This window comes from Syngnathus scovelli, chromosome 22, assembly GCF_024217435.2.
Source record: "Syngnathus scovelli strain Florida chromosome 22, RoL_Ssco_1.2, whole genome shotgun sequence".
NCBI lineage: Eukaryota > Metazoa > Chordata > Actinopteri > Syngnathiformes > Syngnathidae > Syngnathus > Syngnathus scovelli.
In genome coordinates, this window is record NC_090868.1 from 4,797,778 (window position 1) to 4,825,535 (window position 27,758).

At 43.3% G+C, this 27,758-nt stretch overlaps 1 protein-coding gene and 1 long non-coding RNA gene across 4 annotated transcripts in view; one reads left to right on the forward strand and one right to left on the reverse strand.

The window, feature by feature from the left end:
• cacna1c (calcium channel, voltage-dependent, L type, alpha 1C subunit) overlaps positions 1 to 27,758 on the reverse strand; it is an 87,411-nt gene that overhangs the window by 38,927 nt on the left and 20,726 nt on the right. For all 3 annotated transcript variants that reach the window (XM_049761532.2, XM_049761533.2, XM_049761531.2), the window contains exons 2-3: positions 20,665 to 21,091; positions 17,805 to 17,910 (exon numbers count right to left, since the gene is read on the reverse strand). In XM_049761532.2, coding sequence (XP_049617489.1) covers positions 17,805 to 17,910; positions 20,665 to 21,091 — 533 coding nt within the window. The remainder of the gene's footprint in view (positions 1 to 17,804; positions 17,911 to 20,664; positions 21,092 to 27,758) is intronic.
• LOC125992474 (uncharacterized) lies at positions 9,975 to 17,550 on the forward strand. Its single transcript, XR_007489648.2, has 2 exons — positions 9,975 to 10,412; positions 12,842 to 17,550. It is a non-coding gene; the product is annotated as an uncharacterized lncRNA (long non-coding RNA).

Genomic DNA, 27,758 nt, shown 5'->3' on the forward strand with positions numbered 1-27,758 from the left:
TTTGTTGTTTGGTCGCTATCACGGCCGAACATACCCCTCAATCTCCTCCGAGAGCCCCGGAAAAGCCCCGCGAATGTGTGTGCGAGTGTGTGTGTGTCTTATGTGGCTCCATCATTCCTTCCTAGTTGACACCCGGTCGAGCGGAACCAAACCAATGCGGTGAAAATAGAGAAACAGAACGAGAAACAACTCGGTGTATTTCTTCGAGCCGTGTTACTGATATTATCGCCGTCTCCGGTATCGAGCAATTAATCGTCCCGTGTGCTTCATTTGCATGAGACGCATTGATGAAATAACATTGAAGAGCATGAGCGCGGTTCCCCTAGCGATGGCACCATGACACCCGAACAGGATTAACTGCAAACACCCACTCCCCTTCCGTTGCCATAGTAGCGCTGTTGAAAAACGACGACCCACGCGCTATAAAAAGACAATCCCAACTTCCAGAAAGCTACAAGTTCATTTCATATGTTGGGAAAAGGAAATATAAGGAAACCCCATTGTGGGGTTTTTGTTATTAAACACATGAAGGACACTGAGTTGGCGAAATACTCCCATGGTGACTTCGGGAATCGCTGATCGTTAGGGCGTCGTTAGCTAAACCTGCATAGCATAATGAGATCTAATATGTTAGCTTCATCAGGTCAATTATCTGTCATAGTTTATCTCGCATAACTTTGGAGTCAGCCAGTCCTTCCTCAAACATCTCAAATTGGCCCTTTTCGCACCGCACTTGCTAACAATAAGACAACGACGTTCCCGGTTGCTAGCGTGCCCTTATATGGAAGTGCTGACTACCGGGAAGTAAAAAGGCATCAAGAAGTAGTCTGCATTTCAACCCTAACCCAAAACGCATCACCGTATAAAATCTTTGGTATGTCCCGAAGCTCGGAACACTGAGACACATTCGTTGACGGTATGCTAAGTGCAGTGCGAAAAGGCCTATCAAATCAATCTTGTCCTTGTGTTTCCACCAATGTCCTCCAAATCCTGTCCTGTCATACTAATTAAATCTATCCCCCTTCACCTGTGCTCCCCCCCCACCTGTGTACGGAGCCCCGCCCCCTGCAGTGCGAGGCCAGTTAAGTTGTAATCACTGCCCTTGCGTCTCATCGCCGTGCCGCCAAAGTCGGCCTCCTGCTGTTTGGCCAATCATTTCCTTCTGCCTAGCATCTGTCTTGTCAGCACATCACCGCTCCCAATCATTTCCTCGGCCTCTCCCTCGCGTGCTACTCGACAGTTTGTAGTCCACCTGTTTCTCGCCTTTTAAAAAGCCTTCGCTTTTACCCTCTTGGAAGTCCGTCCACCTGGCTTTTAGCACCCTCACTCCACTGAATGTGACTGAACGTTAGTTTAGATGAAGAATGAGGCGAGGAGAGAGACTCGGTGTGAAGCACCCTCGTATTCTCGCAAAATGATACGCTGAGAGTTAGGATCATAACGTGACGCATAGTGTGTGAAAAACTTAGTCGATGAATGGCGCTTGCGGACAGATAAGAAAGATGTGTGCGGGAAATCAGTGAGGGTTTCTCACCGAGCCCCTTCTTATGGTTTTTGGTCGATATCACTATAGAGTGCTTTGGCGTCGTGGTCAGAATTATGACACAAGCAGAATAATAAAATGAAGAGGTCTTATCATAAGTTGACATATATTTGAACAGTACTAGGCCAGTAAGTCTCTTAAAAATGCATTTTCTGAATTTTAATTAATTTTTCAACACCCCACACAGTAAATAAAATAAATACTAATTATGAAATAATAATATAAATAAATAAAATAATAATAAATAAATAAATAATAAATAGTAAGAATAAATAATAAATAGTATTTTTTTTCAATTAAATGTTCTTTTTTTTAAATAGTTTTATATATATATATACATATATATATATATATATATATATATATATATATATATATATATATATATATATATGATGAATTGTACAAATCTCTCAGAAATTGTTAATTGTTTCATGTTGCTAAGTGGATGTTCACCATGGTAACATTAGCTGAAAATGTCCACCCTGTCATCGAGCCTTTAACGACAATAGATCTCAGCCTGTCAACACACAGTCAAGTCAGACGGCAGCAGATGACAATGTGGCTGCAAGGACGTGTTTCATTTCTCCATTTCTCACACTCCCTTAATTGGTTTGTGTACAGTACCGCTAACTTTAGTTGTTATTGTGATCATTACAGTTTTTCTTTGCTAACTTTTCCGTGTGTTAAAGTCGAAGCTAGCGTCTTGTGTGTGTCTGCGTTTATATGTGTACTTCTGAGTTAGCCTCTCATTAACTTCCCACCCAGCGCTGTGATGTGAGCCCCCCGCTGAGTCTGGCATGCTAGCCATCCTCGCGGCTACATCCCTCCCGTCATTATCTCGCTTTTGTTCGCCCGCCGTTTATCTGTTGTCCGTCTAATAATCACAAGGTCTCTTTCTTTTCTCAACTTGACCCTTCGGTTACAAAACGCACACGGCAGACATTTGCATTTTAACCACAGAAGAAAAAGACACCAAGCAGTCGTTTAACTCCGTGGGGAGCACAGATGTGTGCTAATGGCTTGTTTCGTAAGAGAGGACAAACTGTACTCGGCGTCACGGCGCGCGCACCCGCAGAAAAAAGGACACGATCAAACATGACAAACGGGAAATACAGATTCGGTATCATGGCCGTCCTTCACGAGAGGACGCGCCAGTGACGGCGACAAATAACTCCAAGACGGCTGAAATTAATTAGAGAATGTATGGAAGGACACAAGGGAGAAAGGATGAACAGGATCTACGATGCCTCCAGATGCTCAATCTATTAATCGGGCTTTAAACGTGAGCATATTGTAAGCTCCACAAGTGCGCGCGCTCCCTCGCTAGCTCGCCGTCTTGCTTCCCTCCGGAGCGTCCCCATTAGTTCTGCTTGTTCGGCCTTCGATGGAGCCTGTCCCCCCACGCCGGTCCCATCGGAGACGCAGTTGGAGCCTCATCAATCTCCCGGCAGAGAAAACTGACCCCGAGGTGAGATCCCTGCCCACAACTAAAATGGCTGACATGGGGGCAGGAGAAGAAGAAGATTCGGACGGTTTTGAGAGGATCGTCTTTGTGGGGTCCCCGAGTGCCGAGCGACGGCAGTTTAGCGAAATGGAGATTTTACGCTAGGGGCGCAGTAAAGGGCAGTGAGGGTAATAAGCATTCAAGATTTAGAGGACAACATTTAATCCAGATGCCAAAACACAAGGAGCTAAACATGCACAAGAAGAATGATGCCTCATAGTACATAACCCTTGATATCAATTTGCATTGTTGCCGGGCAGACAATTTGCTGAGTTGTTTTTAAGTCAATAAACAATACAGTTAGCATAAAAATACAGGAATTTCAGGATAGCAAAACTTAGCAAAAATATTTTACAGAATTTCCCAACAGGCTACCTACTCTGCCTGAATTGTAAATATCCAACAAGTTCTTTTTAATCACAGCGCTGTGACAGGGCACTGACCCACTTTAGTACTTCATTCATCACCTGACAAGCAACATTTTTTGCTTCTCCAGCTTCTCTCTGCCCCAACCTTGACTTCCCTCCATAAAAGATTTTTTTCCCCTTCAGTCCTTTCCTTGAGGTAACATTCCATTAAACAACTGCTAGCTTTGAATAGCGTGGTGAAAAATCGACATGCTATGGCTTAACGTTGCTGTTTTTTTAATATGAGCGAGAGCGCTACAAGTAGCAGCAGCTAACCCTCCTAGCTTAGTTAGCTTAGCTCTAGCTAGCTTGTACGACAGAACCGCTTGTGTGAGTGTTCGTGTTCTGTGACAGCCTGCTCGGCGTGCGACAAAAGGCCTCGGGCGCCGTCGCAGGTGTGATCAATGAACACCATGACGTCAATTAATCATCCTTGAGGGGGTAATGGAGCCCATCGTAACAAACATCTATCTCCATGTTTTGCTTTGTGTAGTGCGCTTGTCGTAGCACGTGTACAACTTTGCTTCTTATCGAGACTTACGAAGGCGAAAGAATTGTTACGCAATGAAAAAGTCGCGCTACGCTAGCTCTCTTTGTAAGTATATACAATGGGTGTGCCTAATAAAGTGGCCACGTGACTTCACCAATTATTCCAATTATCTGTTAGGCACATACACATTTTTTTACTACGTTGTGTAACTAAAGTTGTCCTAACTTTCAGGAAGGTTCTATTAATAGACAGCGGCTAGCGTGGTGTATCCATCTATGCACTTGCGTATCTAAACAATGGAGGTCTGTGATTTGTTTAAAGCAAAGCGGCGTGTACCTTAGAATAGACTCCGTGGACGTGCGCGGTGCTCGTGGGTGTTTGAGCACTTACAGAGACGAACGAAGCTTTGCCCTTTTGTGTTTGCTTATCCACTCAATACGCCGCCTGTATGTCAGATAACTCAACAGATAAGTCATTCTGAGCGTTTAGTTAATTGCGTGTTTTGCACACAGATGGCACCTCAAATCTTTCTCCGACAGGCGACGAGCAGTCGCCTGGGGAGTCATTATGAAAAATTTGAAATATCGTTCTGTTCCCTCTTCCAGTTCCCACAGGGGAGAAGAAACACCCCAGTTAGCGGCGCGGCGCGGCCTGGCCCGAGACGCGGATGCTAGCCAACTTAAAATTTAGCGTTTGCGTCACATGCTACTTGTTTGGCTGCACATTTCGTAGCTACGCCACATTGGACTAATCCCCAACTGCCGTGAGGCTCCGACGGAACTCAATATGAACCCCCCTAACAAATAAAAATACAACTCTGCAATTTCTATTTTTAACCGCACAGCGTCTCCGCTATTAACTCACAACACTTTGTCTTAAAATGAATTTTTTGACGTGACATTTGTACGCCGTGGAGGTTTTCCTCCACTGCTAATAAAAGATAAGAGTATAAATGATTGCAGCTGTGCTAGCACATTCATTAGCCAGCCTGCTTCCTCTTCCGTCTCCTCCTCTTCCTCCTCCATTGCTGGATAGTCATTAGTGGACTAATATATATATAGTAATTGATTAAACCACTTTATTAGGTACACCAAGTTTCAAGTAAGTTTTGTAAGCTTCCATTTGAGAGTTAACTTGGTAAAGGCGAGACACACGCATACTGCCAAGTGAGGAGGGATATAGAGAGGGATATTTTTAATAAAGTTATCTAAAACTGTCCCACCTCTGCCTCACATCGACCCACATTCCAGCTCCCACAGAGCACACGGAGGAGAAAGGAGGAGGTTGAGAAGAGCAGCACCTCGATTCCATTTCGGTTTTAATGTCACTATATGGTTTTACTTCGTAAAAATATTTTGGCGTCACTCACTTCTACATCCCTGCGGCGCAAAGCGTGACGACAATGTGATGCAAAGTCATGGTGCTGAACCATCCGCTGACATTTTACCATCTGCTCACTTGTGTCACCGTACGTGTGTGTTTTATGACTGAATGTTCAAGCGGTGGCGACATGTGACGGAATAAAACTGTGATGTAGAGCCTGAATGCATCTTTTTAATTAGATAAAGTAATGAAGTAGACCCGGTGAAGGCCCATATTCCTATATTGATCCCCCTCATTAAATCCATAGCCTCCTCAAAGGAGCGTAGATAAGAGGTTCCTCCGAAAGGATTTGAAAGCTTTGAGATAATTGAGATGCGAATTGTGTAAAATGGCCAACGGTGCTCAATTTTTCCTCTCTCTAATGAATTCACCGTTTAGGCCTACTTGACATCGAGTTTTTAATTCCTGTGATGATTCACGCGTGGTTGCGATAGTGAACGGTGGGAGGAAGAATGGTCAGGATCAATAAAGGTTCCTGCTCTTAATGTGAGCCCACACGTGGAAATGCGCAGAGAAAAGCTATGACATCTTGCAGATGAAGCTGTGATGCATTCAGGGACGCTCAAATATTGGACACGTGGACCGGGACTGCTGTTGTTCACCATTTTTAAGTGGAACATAAGAGTCGGCATGTTTTTTTTTTTTAAAATGTATCAAATTATCATACTGAGAAGTGTTCCTAATATTTTGGAACTTTTCCATAACAAAACCCCGCAATGGCCAAAGAAACAGCTTGCTGTCATTTCCCGTCCTGATACTTTTGTAGGACATCCATCAGGTGTGTGTGCGTGCGTGAGTCCGCACGTGTGTGCCTCAGCGACCTCCCTCCCCTGCACCCCTGCACTCTCCCGCTCCTGGGAGGTGACCCAATTTCCCATCATCCAATGCGGTTGCTGCTGCCTTCTTGCCTACCGCGACTGGCGCCGCTGTGTCGTTGCCGTAGCGATATCGCCAGGGCCTTTAATGCCGACTGTGACTGCGCCATGAATAATGGATGGGGGGAGTGACAAAGTATTCGGCGGAGGGGAGGAAGGAAGGAGAGGATGAGTGAAGGAGGACAGATGACGGGATGAGGGTGTCAAGGTGGAGATTTATATTGTTCAAAATATGTGAATGAGACGAAACATTAATTTTGGAAATTTGAAGGTTGGTTGCGAGCTTGTTGGCTTTTCTTTATGATCAAGAAATTGAGATTGCTCAGGAATTTGGAAGAAATGTCATCATAAGAGTGTGTGCACACTTGTGCAAACACATTATTTGACAAGACAGATTTGACAGGATAAATTTTAGATCTCATGAAAACCTATTTGAACAGGGGTGTGTAGACTTTTTATACCAACTGAATGAATATTTACTAATAAATTTAGACGACTGTAAGCGAAAGAGTCCCAGTGTTGATTCAGCTTTTTCCTTTGCAGACATGACAAGCTCCGCCTCTTGGGTAACGCGGTTTGACTTAATCGGAGTTGAAGGACAGACGGGACGAGTCCGACAGGTCACTCGACATCTAACACGAGGCTTTCGGGACACCGCTCAACTGTGTGTGAGTGGTTTTGCGTGGCCGGCGGCTAATCTATGCTGACTGCAGCACACACCTGTTGAAAAGCACTTAAACGGCACACGTGTGTCCCGAGTGCCACCCGCCTAAATTCCCATCGCAATCAAAGCCGTAAATCAACTCAACAATTTACATCATCAAGCGAGACCCCCCAGCGTGGCCGTAGCGACGCGCACGCGCGGAAAAAGTGCTAACTCATTGGCTCGGCGTGAATAAAATATTTCCCTCCGTGTAAAAGGCTCAAAAGTGCCCACAGAGCTTTTTTTTTTTTACTTGCACATTTGCGGCAAATCAAATCAAAGATGAAGTACAGCAAGCAGCCTGCATGGATGTTGTGGGAGATGTTTGTTATGTAAAATGATGCTACATGCTAGCTATTAGCAATTATTATCAGTTAGTTAAATTTATTTGGATTGATTTTAGTCTAATAGAGATTACATTATTGTTGCTACTAATCGTATAACAAATCGCAAAATTGAACGGGGAGGAAATAAAACAACCGATTATTTTTCAAAACTGTTCTTAGCCCGCCCCCTGATCGTTTCCGTCCACAGTGAGACGCTTGTCTGCCACTAATGATGCCAATGCATAAGGATGCAAGATAAAAACAGAAGCATCTTTGAAGTGTGTGCAGACTGTGTGTGTCTGTTTTTAATGAGCTGCTTTCTGAAGCGGCGCGTGTGCGTGCGTCTTCTGTCCGACTTGACCGCAGTTATAAAACCATGCGGAGGCGCGCTATGAGGTTGCCAGGACATTCCGGCGACACCTGCGACCATATTTGGATTTTTCATACCCTCCGCCCATTCTTCCCGTAAACGCTCCTTTTTCTTACAGTATATCAAACAAATTGATGTGTGTATGTGTGCGTGAGTGTGTGTGTGTGTATATAATAACGGAAAATACTGACAAGCTGGTGCCTGCTTTTACTGTTTTTGGACCAAATACCACCTGCCACTAATCCAAGTTTGGGCCAAAACTATCAAGTGAAGTTGTTTTAAAGCCACAGATGAACACAAAATGGTGTATTTGGGAATTCTGTCCCTAAATACTTCTGTCTCGCCACTTTCCATAGTGGAATGCCTTTTGGATATCTTGTTTCCTGGCAATGTGAGGTATTATTACTGCATGAATTTTTGTAAACGCGGAATCTTGTGCTAACAGGCTAGCTTGCGCGGGTCCTTTTTTTTTTTTACTCCTAATGTAATTTCTCTCCTCGCTCGTTCCTTCATTTAATTAGAATGCCATCTTCAATTTACTTGTGATCTAATCCAACACACACACCATCCCTCCTGCTCTGCTGCAGTGTAAACACGCTGTGTCATATTAAAAAGTCACAATCTGCCGTGTCATGATTGGGATGCTCAGTCGCCGTGAGAATCGGAATTACTCCAAGGAGGCCTTGATTGCCTCCTGGGAATTCTTCCGCAAGGTTTATTCTCCGGGTTCTCCAAAATGGAGGTGTCTGACGATGATGCAGTGTTGAAAAGTCTCCCAAATGGCGCGGAAGGATACGCGAGGGCTCGTCAGAGAGCGAACGAAGGCTGACAGCGCAGATCGGCCCGTTTGTGACGTAACCTCATCCGCACGTGGGCGAACGAGCGTCGTAATCTTCAATCAAGTCCAATTTAATGAAACACGCAGACGCGCGAGAAGGGATCGGGGGGAGGGGGCGGCGAATCACTTATCAGTCCATTCACAGACAGATTGAGTTGTGTCATCATCTTACAAGGTTGTTCACTGCAGCATGCCAGCTTAACACCAGTGCGCTGCGACTCTCACAAAGCTTTTCATTTGGGGATTTAATGGAGTTGAAATGACGCTGTGAGTTGGAAAATGTCGATTCATAATGTGACGGGATTGTTGCCTTTGCATTTTTCGGACTATACGGCAGATTTGAATTGCTTTGGTTTGCTCAAAATGTATCAGTGCGCTTTATAATCAGGTGGATTTTGAATTGAAGTTGAATAAAGTTTGACTTATTTGCTGGTTTGTTTCATTTAATGTGCAGTAATGTGTCAAATAATCTGAAAAATACGGTAGCAGGAAACATCCTACTTAGTACAATTTAAAATAGTGATTTTGAATTTAAATCATTATTAAAAAATTTTAAAAAATCATAAATTTAAGTAATTTTAAATACCGTATTTTCCGGACTATGAGGCGCACCTAAAATTTTTTTCTCAAAAGCCGACAGTGCGCCTTATAGTCTGGTGCGCTTTATATATGGACCAAATTCCTAAATTTAAACTGGCCCGAAGCATTGTGTCATGAAATCAATCATAAGTGGCCCATTGAAGACTATGAATCATGAACCAAAAAGACTATAGATAATTATTTTGTGATTATAAAGTAATTTGTTGTGTCTGAATTTGAAATAAAAAAGATAAAATGGAGAATGATTTGATTTGGATTAAAAATCAGACATGATGCATTAATGGTACGCCTTATAGTCCGGTGCGCCTTATATAAGGACAAAGTTTTAAAATGGGCCATTCATTGAAGGTGCGCCTTATAGTCCAGTGCGCCTTATAGTCCGGAAAATGCGGTAGTAATTTTAAATAGGCAACCAAAATTCAGGCCTCCCTCCATTACTGCAAAATTTTCAATTGACCCACATACTACGACAGCCATTTTTTTTTCTCAGAACTTCCTCTGCTAGCAACGTGCTAAGCTTAGCTCCTCCCCCCAAATGCATAGAACTTCAAACAATAATTCCACATCTTGCTTGTCATGTATTGCAACTCGGCTGACACTCCTAAAATTGTTACACACACGTGAAAGACAGAACGAAGGCTGAATGATAGACACTGTCTGTCACGTCTGTCTAATTTGATCTTTCTCATCTTACTAATTCTTCGTACTCTCCATCTCTCGCTCAGTTGCTACCTGGCAACAAGCTGGTTGCCTTGGTGACTGAGCTTAACAGCTTCACATTTAATGTCATGGATGGTGTGGTGTTGTGTGTTTGTGTTGGGTGGGGGGGGCATGCTTGTAATTGAAGATGCATTTTTCTTTAAATTCAGTGTTAAAGGTCACCCTTTAAATTGGGATGAAGGCCTGCGGCTTGGTTTTACAGTAGAGTCTAATCTTTTAACTGGCACTTGATGAAATAAAAAGTCTTCTTTTAGATGATGTACTTGGAGTTTTAGTGTCTTGTCAAGACTGCTTAGTGTTCTCTGGGGATCTGTTTGCACCTTTCCGTGGTTAAAAATGTACAGGAATGGTTGTATCAAGTGACACGGCCATTATATTAATGTCTCTATTGATCACCTTAGTGCCTTTTGTCAACCTTTAGTGGATCCGCCAGGCAAAAACGCATGCTCGAGTGGTGCGCCGCGACATTTATAAGTGGTTAGTCAGCACGTAAACGAGCCAAGATAACTGATCTCCCGCTGAGAGTTTCACACTCCAGTTCTGGAGCGGTGACAGAAGACAGCTTTTGGTTACATTGTGTCCGCAGAGCAAGAGCGGGACAGAGATGTTTATCACGCGCTGAGCCGTTGACCATGTTTGGTGAAAAGAAGGTAAGCGAGGACGGCGGAGGCAACATATTCGGTGTTGTCTTGACGTTTTAATGGCGAGGAGGACGGGAAGACAGTGAACACGACGTTAAAAATCCAGGCGACATATTTGTACTCGGTCCAGACTATTCGGTATTACAAAGACAAGCAGCTTTTGGCACGGGTGAGCTGCTTGGCTCTCTGTGGTTATATGTGATATACAGCTAAATAGATAGTGCTAATTTTGCATTATAAGGCTATAGAATGCAAGCTAGCTGGTTAACAGCCATTAGCAGTTTGGTTGTTACTTTACGTGGTTGTTTCTATATCAGGCTTCTTCTTCTTCACCTTTACTTTACACATACTCAAAGTTGGCCACGGACCACGTTAGTCCGATATTATGAGCTAAAACTGAATCCAAATGTGCGCTAGCTAGCTAGCTATTGTTGATTGACTATGTGGCTAACATTTAATTTCAGTTTTTTTAAATAACTCTACCAAAAGAGGTATTAAAAAAAAAATCAAAACATTTATTAACTCCGACCCTTTAATATGAATGAAAGAGTAATTATAGAAAATATTAGCGCTCATGCTAAAGGCCGTATTCGACTGGGTAATGATGATTACTTGGATTGTTTGAGTGGTGAGTGGAGTGAGGTTTGCGTGGGGGTTCCGAGTGGTCTCATCTTGTACCTCGGGCCCCTTCAATGGTCCTCGTGTTACATTCAGCTTAATTGGAGAGGAATTAGCGCAACGAGTCTTAACGACATGCTAGCTACACATACAAGGGTTCTCTCCTCGCTGCAATCATCGGCCATTGACATTGATATTTGGAAGCAAGGCTGACAAGACCGCTCGCTTCCCCGCGGTGTGTTGCACGTGCGTGTTTCGCCTGTCGTGTCCTCTGGGCTACGTTATCGCCCTATCCTGGCGTCGGGCTCCATCTGTCTGGGCCGCCATCCAAACGACTCACTCTGCGTGGTCTCTCGCGCCACCGCCATGATGGCTGTTCAATATGTCTGATAGCGAGGTTAAAGCCCTCTGGTGGCAAACCCACCCGTTAATTGAAACCAGCCCACTTGAGTGAGGTTATTCTCTTGTCGATGATGCGTTTATTGCGAACATTTATCCACTCAACTCAGACGAAACGACGTGCGACTGCATATCAAGCTGCCGAGGCTCATCTTTGCCGTTATGTGCTCGTGACTGACGGACATGTAGACAACCCAGTGATTCACGAATGACTGAAAAGTCAGCCAATAGTGGAATAATACATGCCTACTGAGATAATGATAGTCCTCATGACTGACATGCAGACCACCCAATGAATCCGAGAACAGACTGAAAAGGATGCCGATGGCGGTTTAGTCAGATAGAAACACAAACCACATCTTGGTGGAAGAACACATGGCGACCGACGAGATCTGCACAAATTTACAACAAACTACACTACAGGTGTCAAACCCAAGGCCCGGGGGCCAGATACGGCCCGCCACATCATTTTATGTGGCTCGCGAAGACTAATTGTGCATCAAATTCGTGTGTCATTACAAGAATTGCAAATTCACTTTTAATATCTTTTTTTTTTTTTATATTTGACCAGTTTTTACTCGTCTGATTTGAAAATGAGTTATTTGTCAGTTTGTTTTGTAGCTTTTATTGCATATAATATGAGGTGCTCATACATTTATTTGGGTTGACAATCATAACAACCCTCTGAAAGAAGCTATGACTACAATACGGCTCGCGAAAAAAATGAGTTTGACTCCCCTGCACTACACTATAACCCCAACATTATCTTTATCTTTATCTTTGACCCTCTATCTAATAGTACCATAAAGTCAATAAAAAAAATAAAAATATAATCATTTCACACACACTCTAGTGCACCTGTCAGGTAGCTTGATGGACATCCTATATAGATTGAGTGCTTGACTCAGTGCGACAGCTTGCCACTTGTCTGCGTCTCTCGGATGTGCATTGACCTGTGCGTTTAGTTTTTGTGTGTGTGTGTGTCTGTGTGAGACCAGTTGCTCCATCGCCTTCTATTTACTGTCAGTCCTCTTGACATATCTCTACTTCAGCCTGGGGTCATAAATAGTCTGCCATCAGACGGGACTTTACTTTATGTCCCACTTACTTTGTGCCACTTGTCACACGGACACATACAAACGCACCTCCAACACACATTTTCTGTCAAGCTGCAAACCTGCGCCGCCATTTTTTTGATTCGCACTGAAAAGACAAAGCGAGCGAGAACATTTGTACCCGAGTGAAACAAATGATTGTAGATGAGTCATAAGTGGAAACCCACAATGCATTTTCATTGCCAGTAATTTTTTTTGCCGTGTGGGTGTTTTTTTTAAGCTTGTCAAAAAAAGGTGCACTCGAGTTCATTTCGCTGATAGAGTTCACTTAAAGGTGCACAAACTGATTAATTGTTTTCTTTACAGGAATTACTGCTTTTTGAATCTTGTCGCGCCAGATACTCTCAAGCTGGATCCGCGTGTGGAATTTACAGCTGGACAAGAGCGTTTACGGTCTGAATCTCAGCAGCCATCATTTCTCATCTAAAGATCCGCCTCGATTCTCCCCGATGTGCTGCGTCCAGTCGCTGCGTTCAACAAGTTGCACGTGTTGCGAGGTGACTGAAGTTCCGCCTTCCTGCCGACAGCGGCTTGTTAATGTTTCATAGCGCCGAGTGCGGGCGGCACGGATGAAAAGAACGCTGAAGGTTAGCGGTCGGGTCTTTTCAGTTTTGATTTGTCGAAAAATACTCCACGCGGGAAGATGAAACAGTAAGAAATGTGTTAGTTTAACAACAGGAAAAAAGCGGAACGCCGAAGGCTCAGAGCTTAAAGTTAAAAGTTGAACTGAACAACTTTACCCAGTAACTCCAACTTTTACGGTTTCTGTGAAGAAATATATGTGGAAAAGCGCTAACTTTGCTGATTGGTTGACTTCCGTGAGGTGCTAGCCAACAGCTAGCTTGCATGCTAACAGGATTTCAGGTTTCCTCTGGGCCTCAGATGGGCCGTGGGCTTTTTTTTTGCGCCATCAATATGTATAATGACACCAAACTGTTCTGTCAGTTGTGGCAACCAGGGAATTTCAGGGTGTAAGCATAGCTAGGTAGCTAACTGCTAGCTAAGAGGACTAGAAATAGTAACAAACTCACGTTGATGCTAACACAGGCCCTTAAGTTCAACTCGCAAAAAACAGATAAAGAAACAAATTTATTTAGAAACTAATCTTTGAATCCCGACTTCCCATTTCAATTCCTCACGGTAGCCTGTTTAGGCACATTTTTTATCCATGCTCAAATTTTCGGATTTACTCACGCACTCTCTCACCTGCCCTAAATTATTTAGTCGCTTTGAGTCAGAGCAGTGTGTGAACAGGAAGTTCAGCATGCTAAAATATGGCTGCCGGCTCCTGCGTGCCTCTTTTGGTGGGGAGGTGCACTCCTTCGTGTCCGCGTGGGACAGGGTGACGCACCATGCGGCATTGGTCTGAATATTTTAACAGGAAACATTAGTGACGCGCTTCCTTTTCTGCTCTTTCATCATTCTGCCGCTACTTCCACTAAGACGAAGCAAAGGGACTTTAATTACTGGGACAATGTGCAGGAAACATAGAGTGAACAGTTCTGAAATTCCAGTCCAAAAATAGAACTTGTATCGTTTTTGCAGATGTGTAAGTAGACACTGTCCCCTGTTCTCATCTCGCACCCCCGTTGCAGGAACGCATTAGTGATTATTCAGCATGATAGCACGGAGCATCCTGCCGTGTCCAAGCCACTTGTAGGCCAGATAAATCAAACTATATATTTTCTACGTGCTATATTGGGTGAGAGCCAAAGACGGAAAAAACTGCACAGTCAGACGAACATAATGTAGTATCTCAGGTTTGGAGTGTGCTACGTCTCATTCTTTACTCTGGGTCAATATACAGCACTGATACAAGCTCCAACATTAAGTGCAGTTGTAGAATGTAATGAGATTCAATACAAGCGCAGTCGTAAAGATTTAAAAAAAAATGGATTGCCTTTTGAAATATTAGAACCAGCTCTCAGTATGACACAGACGACAATATTAAACATAGCGTTATGTTTATAGAAGTGTAATCGTGTATGAAAAGTCACTGAACAATAAAATGGTGTACATAATCAGAAGTGAACCGATTAGTTAAACAGTTGACTAATTACTTCTATTGACAAATAAGGCTAGTTGTTTATTTTGTTCCATGACCATGCCCGCAACTCAAAACCATTGTGTCTCAAATCGTCTTTCCCCATTGGAATGAATGGAAATGACATTAATCCGTTCCAGTCTTCTCACACAAAACACATATTTGCTTATACTTTTTTTTAAATAAGGCTAAAAAGCGCTCTATAATTAATATTGTACTTATGAGAATAGCATGAGTCAGGTGAGTCAGTCAGATGCTGTAATGCTAGTTGCGCGAATACGGATTGCTAACCGTTAGCATGCTATCATGTTAGGGGGCTATTCTTAAGGCTGCTTGCTTTTTACAGCTGGTTTGATTAAGCAGGATTTGACCTGTGTTTATGTGTGTTTTCCTAGACATGCAAATGAGGGGGCTTCCTGCACAGAAGCCACAGAGCGGAAAAGCTCAAAAACTCCTGTTTTCGATACTGTCCTCATCAAATCACACCCACGCATGCAAGCTGTCTCCAATTGGTGGTTACATTCCTTGTTTTTTTTACATATATACAGAGAAGTTCCTGTTTGTACATCACATGCTTGACCTACCTCTAAAAAGATTTGATAAATAGTTAGAGTGGAAAGTGTCATCGAACTTGTCGCCTTGGAAACAGCGAGGCGAGGTTTTGCGCCAGCTTGTTAACACAATGCAATGGCAACCATGCGCGGTGGGATGGTGGGTCTGTTTCTCCCCACGTGCTGCCTCGCCGCCAAGACGTTGATGCCTTCAAGATGCAAACGAGCGAGGGCGAAAAAAACGGTGGAAAACGACACAGCGACATCTTGTCCCTGACGTGAATATTCGCAAATGACCGACATTAAAATTCACTTCGGCAAGGAGATCATTGGCGCGATGTGGCTTTTATTATCGTTGCTGTTTAGTCACTAAATACAGGAACCTCTCATGACTCAGGGGTTCCAGCACATTTAGATTCAATTATAATGGGCTACATGATCTCATGTCGCAAAATTGGGATTGTTGACATGCTCAAACAGAACCAAAAGCAGCTTTTGACTCCATTTCTGGCCTGGCTTAACATTGCTTCAAAATGATACACTCTTAAAAAACTGAATAATGTTGTATTGTGTATTGTATTGTATTATTTATGTGTGTGTGTGTGTGTGTTTGTGTCGTTAGTAATTCATCAATGCAAGATGACCTAGTCGTGAGAATACTTATGCTCCGCCCCCTTCGCCCTTCTGTCACCCCATCGTGCAAAGAGTAATGCATCTATGCGTGCGTGTTTTGCTAATGCCGACAAATAAATACTTTGCCGGCCGTAAAAGCTTTACAGCCGCATATTTTATCACTCGATTAAAGTTTACAATTTAACAAGCGACACGTTTGTTTGCCGATGCATGGATTCAGTCGCGATTTATCAACGAATACCGGTGGGGCTAACGTTAACGTCTCGGCGGGCCAATAAAGTTTTAATTAAAACAATAACAGCCGCCAAAAGCGCACAAGCGGGAAAGACTTTTGCGCATTTTCCGACTCCTCCGTCTCTGTGAAGCCAGGAGATGCAAGGAGATGTGAGGAGCATCGCTACGGTTACCATATCCATGACAACCTCCCTCTCCTAGCGCTGCTATTATTGGCCGCGTCGTCAAGGAGATGGGGTGGCTCATTATGGGATGCGTGACGGAAATAGAAAACGGGCACGATACGACGGCTATGAGGAGTTACATAAGTATTGTAAACTGTGTGTGTGTGTGTGTGTGTGTGTTTTCAGTCGCTGTGTCAGCTTATCTAATAAGATTACAGTACACCAAATGATAAGCAAAAGTATTGAAAATACCTCATTTTGGTTCTTTGTGTATCACTTAAAAAAAAAAAAAAAAGAGGCAAATTGGACAAAACACTGAATGGAGCCTTTGGCCTTTTTCTCGCAAAAAAATAAATAAAAAGAATACAAACTAGCATAACAGCAGGCGTGTTTGTGGTAATTGTACTATGATTAAAGCGTCCATTCAGTTCACATTAATTATGCAAACTGCCGAGCGAGCGGCTCTCACAGTGAGTCACGCAGGTGCATACTGATGGCAAGGTGGTTTTAATAGACTATATATTCTTCTGGAATAAAACACACGGTTAGAATTTTAAGACCTCGCTCGGTCGAATCGTAATGTGACTAGCGAGGTGTCGGATAAATCGGAAATAGTGAGCGCGCTTCTAACGTAGCATGTGCGTATTGTAACGAGGGGGAGGTGGGCAACAGCTGTGCTGCCCGTATTTACTTTTCCACCGACTCGCACGGTCTGTCCGTTCCTCGCATCAAGAATCATCATTCATTTATTCAAATGGCATCAATAATATGCCCGGCGGTATTATTCTGCGGCAATGTCAAAATATTCTAGATTTTATGTAGACTGACATAATTTGAAAGTTTTTTTTTTTTTTAGGCTGATATCGATATCGGGTATCAATAATGGATGGAGGATAATCATCAGTAAATTATTTGAGTTTACCAAACGGTTTGTTTTGGCACAGATTTTCACGAGTACAAAATGTATCAGTCCCAATGTGACAACCGCATTCTTCGAAAGAATGAAAGAAAGGACAGTGTGACAGATGTTACGCGGCCTCGCAGGGATTAGCGGCTTCGCGAACACACTCGCAAGCAATGACGCACACGCGGCGCTCCAGTCAAGCGCTAGCGAGCGCTCGGGTTTTGCCAAATGGAAAATCGACTGTTATACAAGATATTTTCAGGACGTCATCAGCGCACACGGCATTCCGCTGAGTGCCGAAGCAATTCCCAAACCAAACACGCTAAGTAACCAAACAGCCGGCTGGGAATTCATCTGGGGAAGCATTCTTTGACTTTGATCTCAATGACATATTACAAACAAGTTGAGTCAAATTGACTGAGCTAAATCCAGAGCGAGAAATAAAGCCAGTTCACAGGAAATGTAGTAGCATTTTCCAATTAAAATCGTCAACGTATTCCAATATTTTGATTAAACACACTGGCGGAGCTAGAGGGGGGGCCGAAAGGGCACTGTCCTCCCTCCAAAAAATATGCCGGGCCAGATAATGAATTGACTTTTGGGTATTTTTTTTTTTATTGTTTTCCCTGTCCACCATAGAGAACCGATAATGAATCTTCATTTTGATTTTTTTTTAAAAACATTTTTGCATTTGTAAAATTTGTTCTCCGCCGGTGCTCAAAACCTGAGCGCTACTCACCAGATTGGAGTTAGTGGCGTTGGAGTCGTCCTCTGGGAAGGGGATGTAGACGGCTAAGGCCACACAGTTAGCGAAAATGGTCATCAGGATGATGATCTCGAAGGGTCTGAGAGGAGGAGGCGGATTAAGGAATACACAACAATACGGGCGCAATATACAAGCCTGGGCGACTCCATTCGTCTTACTTAGATTGCCATCGATTTCCAGGGAGATTCGCTCTTGAACGCGAGCATCCCTGTTTAGTAACAGGTGGAATTTGTCACTCTGATAAATGCTTCAATCTTAACAGTGAAAACATCATTTTGTCCACGCAAGGAACAACATTAAAGACACTCGTGATAAGATATATAGGCTCGCTTTTGTGTGTGCGTGTGTTGTTCGAGAGTGAGCCCGCATGCCCAAATATGGGTGCTGTCGCGTGGAAGACAGGATGTGGCTGGAGGAAAGAAGGAAAGACCCCCTATTTTTTTTTTGGAGGTCCTTGAGAGACAAGTGACCTCATTATTTTGGGCCGGGCGAGTGAGCGAAAGCCAGCGAGAGAACGTGAAGGAGAGCCAGAGGAGGTCTGCTTTTCATCAGCGCAATTATCCCTTCTACCCCTCCACCTCTCCCGCTTTCCTTTCATCCCTTCGTTCTTCCTCGGCTAGCTATCGCATGCGCGTACACCTAGCATAAAAATGATGGTGGGCTATTTTCTGGGTTAATTCTGGTTATGTTTTCTTGTATGTATTTGGAAAAAAAAAAAAAATTAAGAGAAAAAAACAGATTTTGGTTTTTTTTTTTACAGTGATGGATTATGTTGTTTCTACTGTAGCCGTCAAAACAGCCTTAATGGTTTGAAAACTCAAAAATGGATGGACTGCTGACAGAATAAATTTTAGAGAGTTTTCAGAGTAGCCGGCAGACAGAGACGGATATGTTTGCTCCGGTTTTGTGTTTATGTTTGGATTAAGGCTTGACCTCAAGCCACAAGAGCGAGCAAAATGTATCAAACTTAATCACTTAATCAGAACATGCAAACGGGCCTGGTGACTCATAGGCTCTCGGATCCTGACCCATAATAATAATAATAATAAAAAAAAAGCTTCTATCAACGCAATGATAAATCTGCTAGCTGCTGTAATGTTTAGGAAGGAGGGGGAAAAAAAAGAAAAGAAAATTGAATCGTTTTATCTGACTCCTGGTTTAAATAGCAAGCCGGGAAAAGAATACTGTCAATAAGGACTTTCCGCTAATCTCGACGGAACTCATTCTACTGTATCGCACATTTGGGGATTTAATAGGAATTTTCAGAGTGATAACCGGGCTTGCACACTATAATTGTGCCGCATATTCAGATTTGTGGACACCCTACAATGCTCACAATAGCGCTATGAAATTTTTATTTGAGCTCAGTATTGTAGTGCATACTCACAGGACAGTTCATTAGGTACACCTTGGTTTGGACTTTTGTGTATTAATTTTGGCCTCATTTTTACACCCATTTTTATTTATTCATTTATATATGTATTTTTATTTATTTATTTATATATAAAGAATGAATTTAAATTGCCACGTGAGCACAATGCTCAGACAGTCCCTACAGACCTGTTGAGAGAAGTATTGGTTGTCATGGTAACAGGAGGAGTCACCGAGGAGGAATTTGGGGGATCGGCCGCCTCTTGAAGCAAGTTATGAAGGGCGTCCAATTCAAATTGACCTCCAAATTGAGTGTAATTTGGAGATTTATTGCTTCTCGCATGCTATTTGTTCAACTCCTTCTCCTTCAGAGTTGTTTGCATGATTAATGCTGGGAATTGTGGGTAATCATCTGCGAACTCATTGGCGCCTGCTGTTTGCCGCAATCGACTATAACTGCTTAGCTATGAAAAAAGAAGAAAAAAAAAGCACAAAAATATGTATATTAGCTACGTCAATCCTGAGAGGCCTGGATTTTCCCGACTGGGATGGCAAAGAATTACGTTAATTTAAATACACGATAACCTTGAAGCGACGTAAAGCTTGCGGGACTTGATTCCGTCGCCCCCGCTTTCTTTTTCTCATCCCTCAAGTTTACCTTTCCCAACCGCTAATCCGGAAAGGGAGAAAAACTAGGAAACAATGGATCTTAAAAAAAAAAAAAAAAAAGGAGGAGGTGAAGAGCATGAAGAAGAAAGGCTATTGTACAATCAGAGGGATACTAAATTGGGGGGGGGCAGGAGCGTAGGAGGCAGGACCCTCGGGATGGAGAATGAACGCAGTGAGAGAGAAGTGTGACGGAGAAACGAAACGGCTTTTTAATCCGCATGTGAGTAAACAAAAAAGGATGAAAGGGAGAGGAAGCAAAAAGGACGAAGAGGGGGCCCACATGTGTTTGAAAGCCGGAGGGCACGCGGATTGATTAAGCCAGCGAGCCGGCCGATGGCAAGGAGGAGAAAAGAGACACTTGGGAGTTATTCTTCCATATATTTAGTCTTTTTTTCTCCTCTCACTGCCCAAAAAAATAAAAAAAACAATGAAATTATTTATTCCTTCGACTAAGGTGTTTTGATGTTTGTGTTTGTGCGTGAGAAATAATGAAGTGATTTAGATGCGGAGGAATAATACATGATGTTGCAAAATTTGGAAGATTATGTAATAAAAAAAAAAATTAGAAAAAAGATTTCCATCAGCTTTCTTTGTGGAAGAAGTGTATCGATTTTTGGGGAGGGAATTAAATATTTTTTGTAGTCGATGATAAGGTAATAAGTCGAAGTTGTCTGTGAATTGGCTTTTTTTCGCCAGAAAACTCGTGATTTGTTTGTTTCGAAGTAAGCAACAGTTAAGAGTTTCTCAACATGCAAACTATTGCCATGGCAACAGCTATGTCACAAAAGGATACTTCCACTCGACGATGCTGATGCAGGCCCGGCGAATGGGGTTCTTGAGAGTGAGGCAGAGCAGCGCTCTCGGGGGCCGCGTGGCCGTGGTGGTGGTGGGCTTCTTGGGCTTGGAGCTGTAGTGTTGCCGCTTGCGCTGCGTGGAGCTGGCCGTGGAGATGGGCCCGCCCCCTCCCGCCGCCAGCCCCGCCGTGCCGCCCGAGGCCGCGTTGCCCATCATCTTAGCCTGGCGGGCGGCGTCGATGGCGGCTTGCCAGCTCAGGGCGGCGCCCGGCGTGGCGATGTGCTCCGGTGCCAGGCCCACCACTCCCGCCACGCCGTGGTTGACCCCGCCCCCGCCTCCATCGCGGTCACCACCGCCCGGGTGCTCGTTGGTCAAGCCGGGCGCAGCGGGGCGAGGGAGGGTGGGAGGGGGCGAGTAGTCGGAGCCTGGAATGGAGAAACCAAAAGAAATGAAAACTGAGATTGCTAAAATTGAAAAAAAATTTTGATTTCAAATTTCGATTTCAAACTCTCGACAGGTAACCGAGCGTGGTCCATAGTGACTCTCCAACAAGAGGTGTCAAATCGCAAAATGCTCGCCGGAGAGTAACCGCCGGCATTACAATAATCTCCAGCAGATTACACTCCCGGTGAATAAAAACCAGAGCGGATCCTTCGAGCTGCCTACTTAGCCAGATTAAAGACACGTATAATATCCCCGCTCTCCACCCACATATGACACCCCAATGAGAATCAACCAAAATGTTCACCCTGCAGCAGATTATACACACATTTAAAAAACAAAAAGACAGAAAATACTTTCCCTTTCCACGTTTTGATTCGTACCAAGATGTTCAAACTAGATATGAAAATGCCACATTTTAAGTCGTTACGGTGGAAGTGGATAAGAAGTCCACAGTGGAAGTGAAGCCAACAAAGAGAGGAAAAAAAATAAAGTCAGTGGAGCTGTTATCTATTTAATGATAAAGACTGCAGACAGATGCTATCACTTCAGTGCTCTCAAATGACACACACACGCACTCAAAAATATACAAAGCTGATTGGGGCAAAACTTTCTCGAGGGGTGCCAAGAAAGAACACATTCACCGCTCGCCATTTCCAATTCGGCGAGGAAGCAGCCAGTTTCAAGTGCAAATAAAATACAATAACGATAATGATAAGCTTGAAGGGGCATAATAGACTTCTTTCAGCATTTGGGCAAGGAAAGTGTGATTGTCATTTCCTCTATGCTTGGCATGACATGCCGTCATTATCACTGTCAGCGCGAACGTCGCTTTAAAAGCCGACACTATTTTTATCCAATTCATGTGCCATCTCCCGAGAGTACAAAGAAAAGCGACTGTTCCCGATCTGTTTGCCGCTGATTAATCTCCGTCGACGTCTGACAAAACCTACACGAGCGGCCACGACGACTCTTTAGATGGGATATTCGCAGCTCACATTGTCCGGATTTTTGCTCTGTTACATATGTAGATTGAGTTTTGTGAAAGATTTTTTGAGTGGCCATTGGGGGCAGTATCACACAGTTGTGAATACACAAAGAAGAGGTGTAATATGAATCGTTCTTTGCAGGGGATAAAGATTATATGCCTGCGATAATAGTCACATTATCTGTTTGTTTTCAGTTTTCAGTTATATTCATTGCTTAATAACACCGCTAGCTAGTTAGCATTTCAAATTATGTGTTAGCATTACGCTAGCAGGCTATAAAATTGTTGTGTATAGTTTTGCTGTATTTTACCACGTCACCTTGGAGTTCCCTCGCTATTTCAGAGGACTGCAAACGTTATCCAAAGAGATCTTCATAAATCTTAGTGGCGAGGTATATTATGGGACAAGAAAACGACTTTTGCTACTTTTAAATTCATTCTAGTGCATGTAAACCCAGCAGAATGCTCTGGTGTGCACATAAATAAGCATCTATATGCTCAGCGGGCCCATTTTCTGGCCCACAGAAGTCACCTGAGCCCCTTGGAACATTCACACAAACACACTCAATGAAAAACACACTGCGCACATGCCGCATGAGCGCCATTTAAACAAACATCAGCGGATGCTAATGGACAAAATAACAGTTTATTGTCAATTTCCGGCTCACGCTCAACAAATAGTCTTGCCGTCTATGACACACAATGGAGGTCCAAACGTTCCATTTTGCCCCGTCAACAAAGGGAGGCGCATTAAGCGCCGGCTGTGAGCGAGGTTAACAGCAAAACTGACGGCGTGCCACTCGACGCGGCTCGCCTGTGAACGCCACGTGGATTTATTCATAAAACATGTGGAGCATGCATGAGTGGCGCACAGTCAAGTGCTGAATGTGTGTGTGTTTTTTATTTTACATCACCAAAATATGGCATATGAACAGGGGTGTGTAGACTTTTTATACCCACTTTGGTGACCCTAATGTGCGTTTTAAAAAATGGAAACAAAATAGTACAAGACCACTTTAAGAGGCTGACTTTGCCTTAATTCATGTTATTTTATTTTAATTTATTGCTTGCATCAAATTAATTTTAGAAGCTGAATTTGCCTTAATTTATGTTATTTTATTTTATTTGCATCAAAATAATTTTCGGAGTTATTTCTAATTCAATAAAAAGGGGAAAATAATCATAATTATAATGTAATTTTTTTTACAGCATGAAAAATATAGTACAGAATACACAAATGTCCTAAAATTATTTCTAATTCAGTAAAAAGGGGCAAAAAATCAAAAATGTTTTTTTTTTTTTTACAGCATGAAAAAACAGTACAGAATACACAAATGTTCTAAAGTATGAAACAAACTTTTTGACTCGTGTTAGACGATCAGGCGGGATCGAGAACACGAAGGAAGCGTAGAACCACAAAGTAGTCACGAGCAAGTCAAAACTGAAAGAAGAGGAGGCGATGGAGGTGGTAGGCTTGTTCACGCTGCCGACCTCCCGCACACATGAAGCCGCCACGCGCTTCGCAGGCAGCAGATATTAATAACTCCTTATTAATATTCATCTGCAGTGAAGAGATGGGAGGCCGGAGTAACCCAGATAGCATTCGTTGCTCTACCTGTCTCTCATTGCGTGTGATTCGGGACTTCTTCACTCAACTTGACCAAGGAGCCAAAATGTCCTAAACGCAAATGTAGCAACACTAGCTCGACTTCCCCGCCATTTCGTCCCCCTTGACGCATGTAAAGGGCGAGCAGCGCGCTTATGATTGGATACCATTCATACGTCGCTCTCTTCCTCCTCCGCTAAAGTAATTGCGCACATCCTCACCGCGTAGAATGGAATACGCGACCTTGTCGAGGTCATTAGCATGCGAGCGGCACTAAGGCAGACTTAGGTGTCCTACTGCTTACACTGTTGCTGTTTCTTTACCCGGGCCGTCATCTTGCCTCGATTCATTTTCTGTTAGCAATGTAATTAATAAATGTTTATTTTGGTCTCATTATCTTCATAAAGCAGTGGAAAGTATGTGTGTACAAACAAGTGGTGGGCTATAGCAAATTAGCTAACGATATTGCTAACGATGCCTTTTATTGGTCCGAAGCTTCGAGGCAGAAAGTAATTGTTTCAGCACTAATTAGAAGCAAAAGTTATTCCTTGACCTACTCACAACCAAAACAGTTTTGTGGAAAATAGGTCATTTATGTTGGCATAATTTATTTATTATTATTTTTTTATTCACTATACTGTGTCAACGATCGCAGATGCCCACAATTAAATATTACCTCCTTGGCAGTCAACATCTTTCATTCCATCTTTTTGTCTATAGGGACTAGAATAGGATTTTCCAAAGTTTATTTTAGCCAGGATTGAAGGGGTGAAAAAAAAATGAAATAAAACAAATCCATGTGTCGAATGTCAAAGAGGATTTCAGATGGAGTAGCTTGGCTCTGACTAGCGTCTCTGTCAGACTAGCTTGCAACTGGGCCCGAGCCAGGAGGGAATGACTCGGGTTGCGTTCAAGTCAAGCCGTGGCTGACTTTCCTCGCGCTCCAAAGAGGAAACAGATGTAAATTTGGGGTTGCCGGCAAATGAGAAGAACAGTACACTCGACCAAAACACAGCACTCAGAAGAGTCACCAAAAAAATGACAGCTTTCAAAGGCTATCAGTAAAACGGCCATCGGAAAACCAGAAGCCAAAGCGACGCCATTTCAAAACCGGTGATCTCAAGAGGAGCCCGTATGCGGAATCACAACAACCCGCAGGGGAGCCATCCAACATCCACATCTCGGCGTGTACGCAAACGTGGAGGGTCGGCGAAAAAAAGGTTCACGCGTACAACGTAAGGTTGTGATTAAGCGATGAGTCTGCAAGGCCATAAAGCGCTAATGAATGCGCTCTCATAGCTTCGCAGCAGAGGCTCGGGCTCGGAGGGAGCGTTTGGTTTATGACTCCACACGTCCCCCTGATGATCAGGGGCTGCTTGGGACCGGCTGCAGAGCACTTTTAATCTGTCATATAGCAGATATGAAAAAAGACGCTTTAAGCAATCTAATAAGATGACATTTAAGTGCTGGTTTGAAATTTCTGCTATCGCCATGATAATAAGGTTCATCTTTGATTGACACGATAATATTACTTGTTCCTCACAGAGGATAAAGAATAAAAGCTTATGAGTGTTGTTAAATTATCTGTCTGTGTTGCTCTACCATTTGTGTTCAAACTCTTTTTCGCCATTCACGTCACTAAAACAAGAACCGCCAGCTATTACCGCCAGCTTTTTTTGTATTGGAATGTGCTGGGAAACGTTTTTTGCTCTGATTAAAATAATTTAAAATAGAAAAAAATCTATGGCTGGCTGATAGCGAAACTAATGCTTTTTTTTAGCTTATCTATGGAATTTTGCATTGTTAGTTAGCATTAAGCTAAACCGACTAATGCTCTGTGATTGTTTTAAACACACAACGGCTAACTTTCTTGGTTTTGACTGTTAACTTCAACTGTAAGACTTTTTTAACTGCTGCCAATAACCTCAAATCATATCTCAAATTCCTGCTCGCAAGTGAAGCAAAAAAATGGTTAGGGCATTGCGTTGGAATCTTTTTAATGGTAAACCTTTTTGATGTTGATGTCTAATGGCCTGAGTGGATGTTTTATGTTTAATGCGCTAAATGAGACCGAACCATTTAATCATATAAATGACTAATATAAATAAATAACGCTGAGCAAAGAGAATTTGCATTGGAGCCACTTCAGTTCACACGTGACTCTAATTAGTCAAACAAGGGCGTAAATTCAGTGGCGCATGTTTTTGAATTCCCGCAATGAGCAAGGTTATAAAAATTTCAAGACATTCAAGCTTTGCATTATCATTTAAAGACGACATTCTCGAAGACCGAATTGCGGTTCAAGTTCATTTGTCGGCGGGAGCGTTTCCGTTGGGTTGTAATGGAGGAAGTAAACATGGAAAAAGATAGAAGGGAGAAAAAAAATGGAGATGGGATATTGGGAGTGCGACTGAGGAGAAGATGATGCTACAGGAGGATGACTCATCACACGCAGAGTCGTGAAGCTCAGCCGTTCTTCACACACACACACACACACGCACACACACACACACACACACACACACACACACACACACACACACACACACACACACACACACACACACACACACACACACACACACACACGCACACACACACACACACACACACACACACACAAACACACACAGTCATCAACCATGCGTTTGTCTGATCTTGATTCCCAAAAACGCATCTCAGCCGCTTGTTCCTAATGAGCCAAAATGGCCGCCGTCGCATCGCCGTTTCCAGGCCAGAAAAGACGATGGCCCCAGGGGCGGAGAAACTGGGCGAGAGGAAGGCTCACGAGAGGCCGGATTTAAATGGAGCTCATTAGCTGCTGGTGGCCGGGAGATGTCCCAGCACGCTGAGGCAACACACACACACGCGTGAACACACAATGTGATACGTACAATTGGACGCCTGGCTGGGCGGCGTGTGCTACAGATGGCGTTTGCGATTTTGGACATTGGTACCCCCCGTTGAACTGCCCTCTCTGCTTGTCCACCCACTCAACATATGTCCCAGTTATGCTCTACCGCTACGCTGGTGTCACTTTCGGGTCGCGTCAACGAGTCCTGATGACATCTCGACGACTAAAACCAAAACACGTCGCACTGCCTTTTTTGCACTGTGCAGCCAAAGTCTCATCAGAGGGTGTTTGATTGCTGTTGCCCAGACCACACATATCCCAGGCAGAACAGGCTTAAAAAAAAGAGGGAGGGGCTGTGCTGTGAATCCAAAATCCTCAGAAGTCTAACATGTTTGTAGCAGATTTATTTGACATGTGTCTGATCAGTTTTTCAAGATACAAGATCCACTTGGTGTTTTTAAAACAATCAAATAGCTTTAGCTTTGGCAGACAAATAGCATCTGGCACTAAATATTTCAACACAAATGGTAGCGCAACACTTGTAAACAGAAACTGATGGGCATATATTCTTTATCCTCTGCAAAGTCAAATCCGTACATACACCTGATTACAAGGCAGGCTGTCAATTTTTGAGAAAATTAAAAAGTACGCCTTACAGTCCAAATTTTTTTTTATTAATACTGAATCTCATTAGATTGGGCAGCTGTACCAAACATTGTGGCCGATGAGTAACAAACAACTGACGTGTCATCTACCGCTCTTGTGTGAGCGTTGACTGTAACACACACACACGCACACACACACACACAGGGAACAATTGTTCTGGCAGGATCTCCGAGTCATAAATAGGCCGGCCGTGCATTCCAGCAAAGGTTCCTGGTGTAAACATTTAGACTGAAGAAATCTCAGCTCATTTGTTGTAGCTCTGCGTTCACCACCATCGTCGGAATGATAAAAAGCACACACACAGGTGGAAGCGTTTATGCAAAGAATTGCCAAACAAACGAGACAAAAGTGCGAGACTGGAATTTGACGTGTAGCGTAAAAGACTGGAATACTGTGAGACCACGTGGCAATTTTCCTCCCTCCCCCTGCAGCCGGAGAAAATGGGAGCCATCCTATCTTAAAACCGCAACGACTACTACAGCGGGAGAGGAGAGATCAAGTCAACAGAAGTAAAAGAGGGAGAGCGCGGAGTGATTC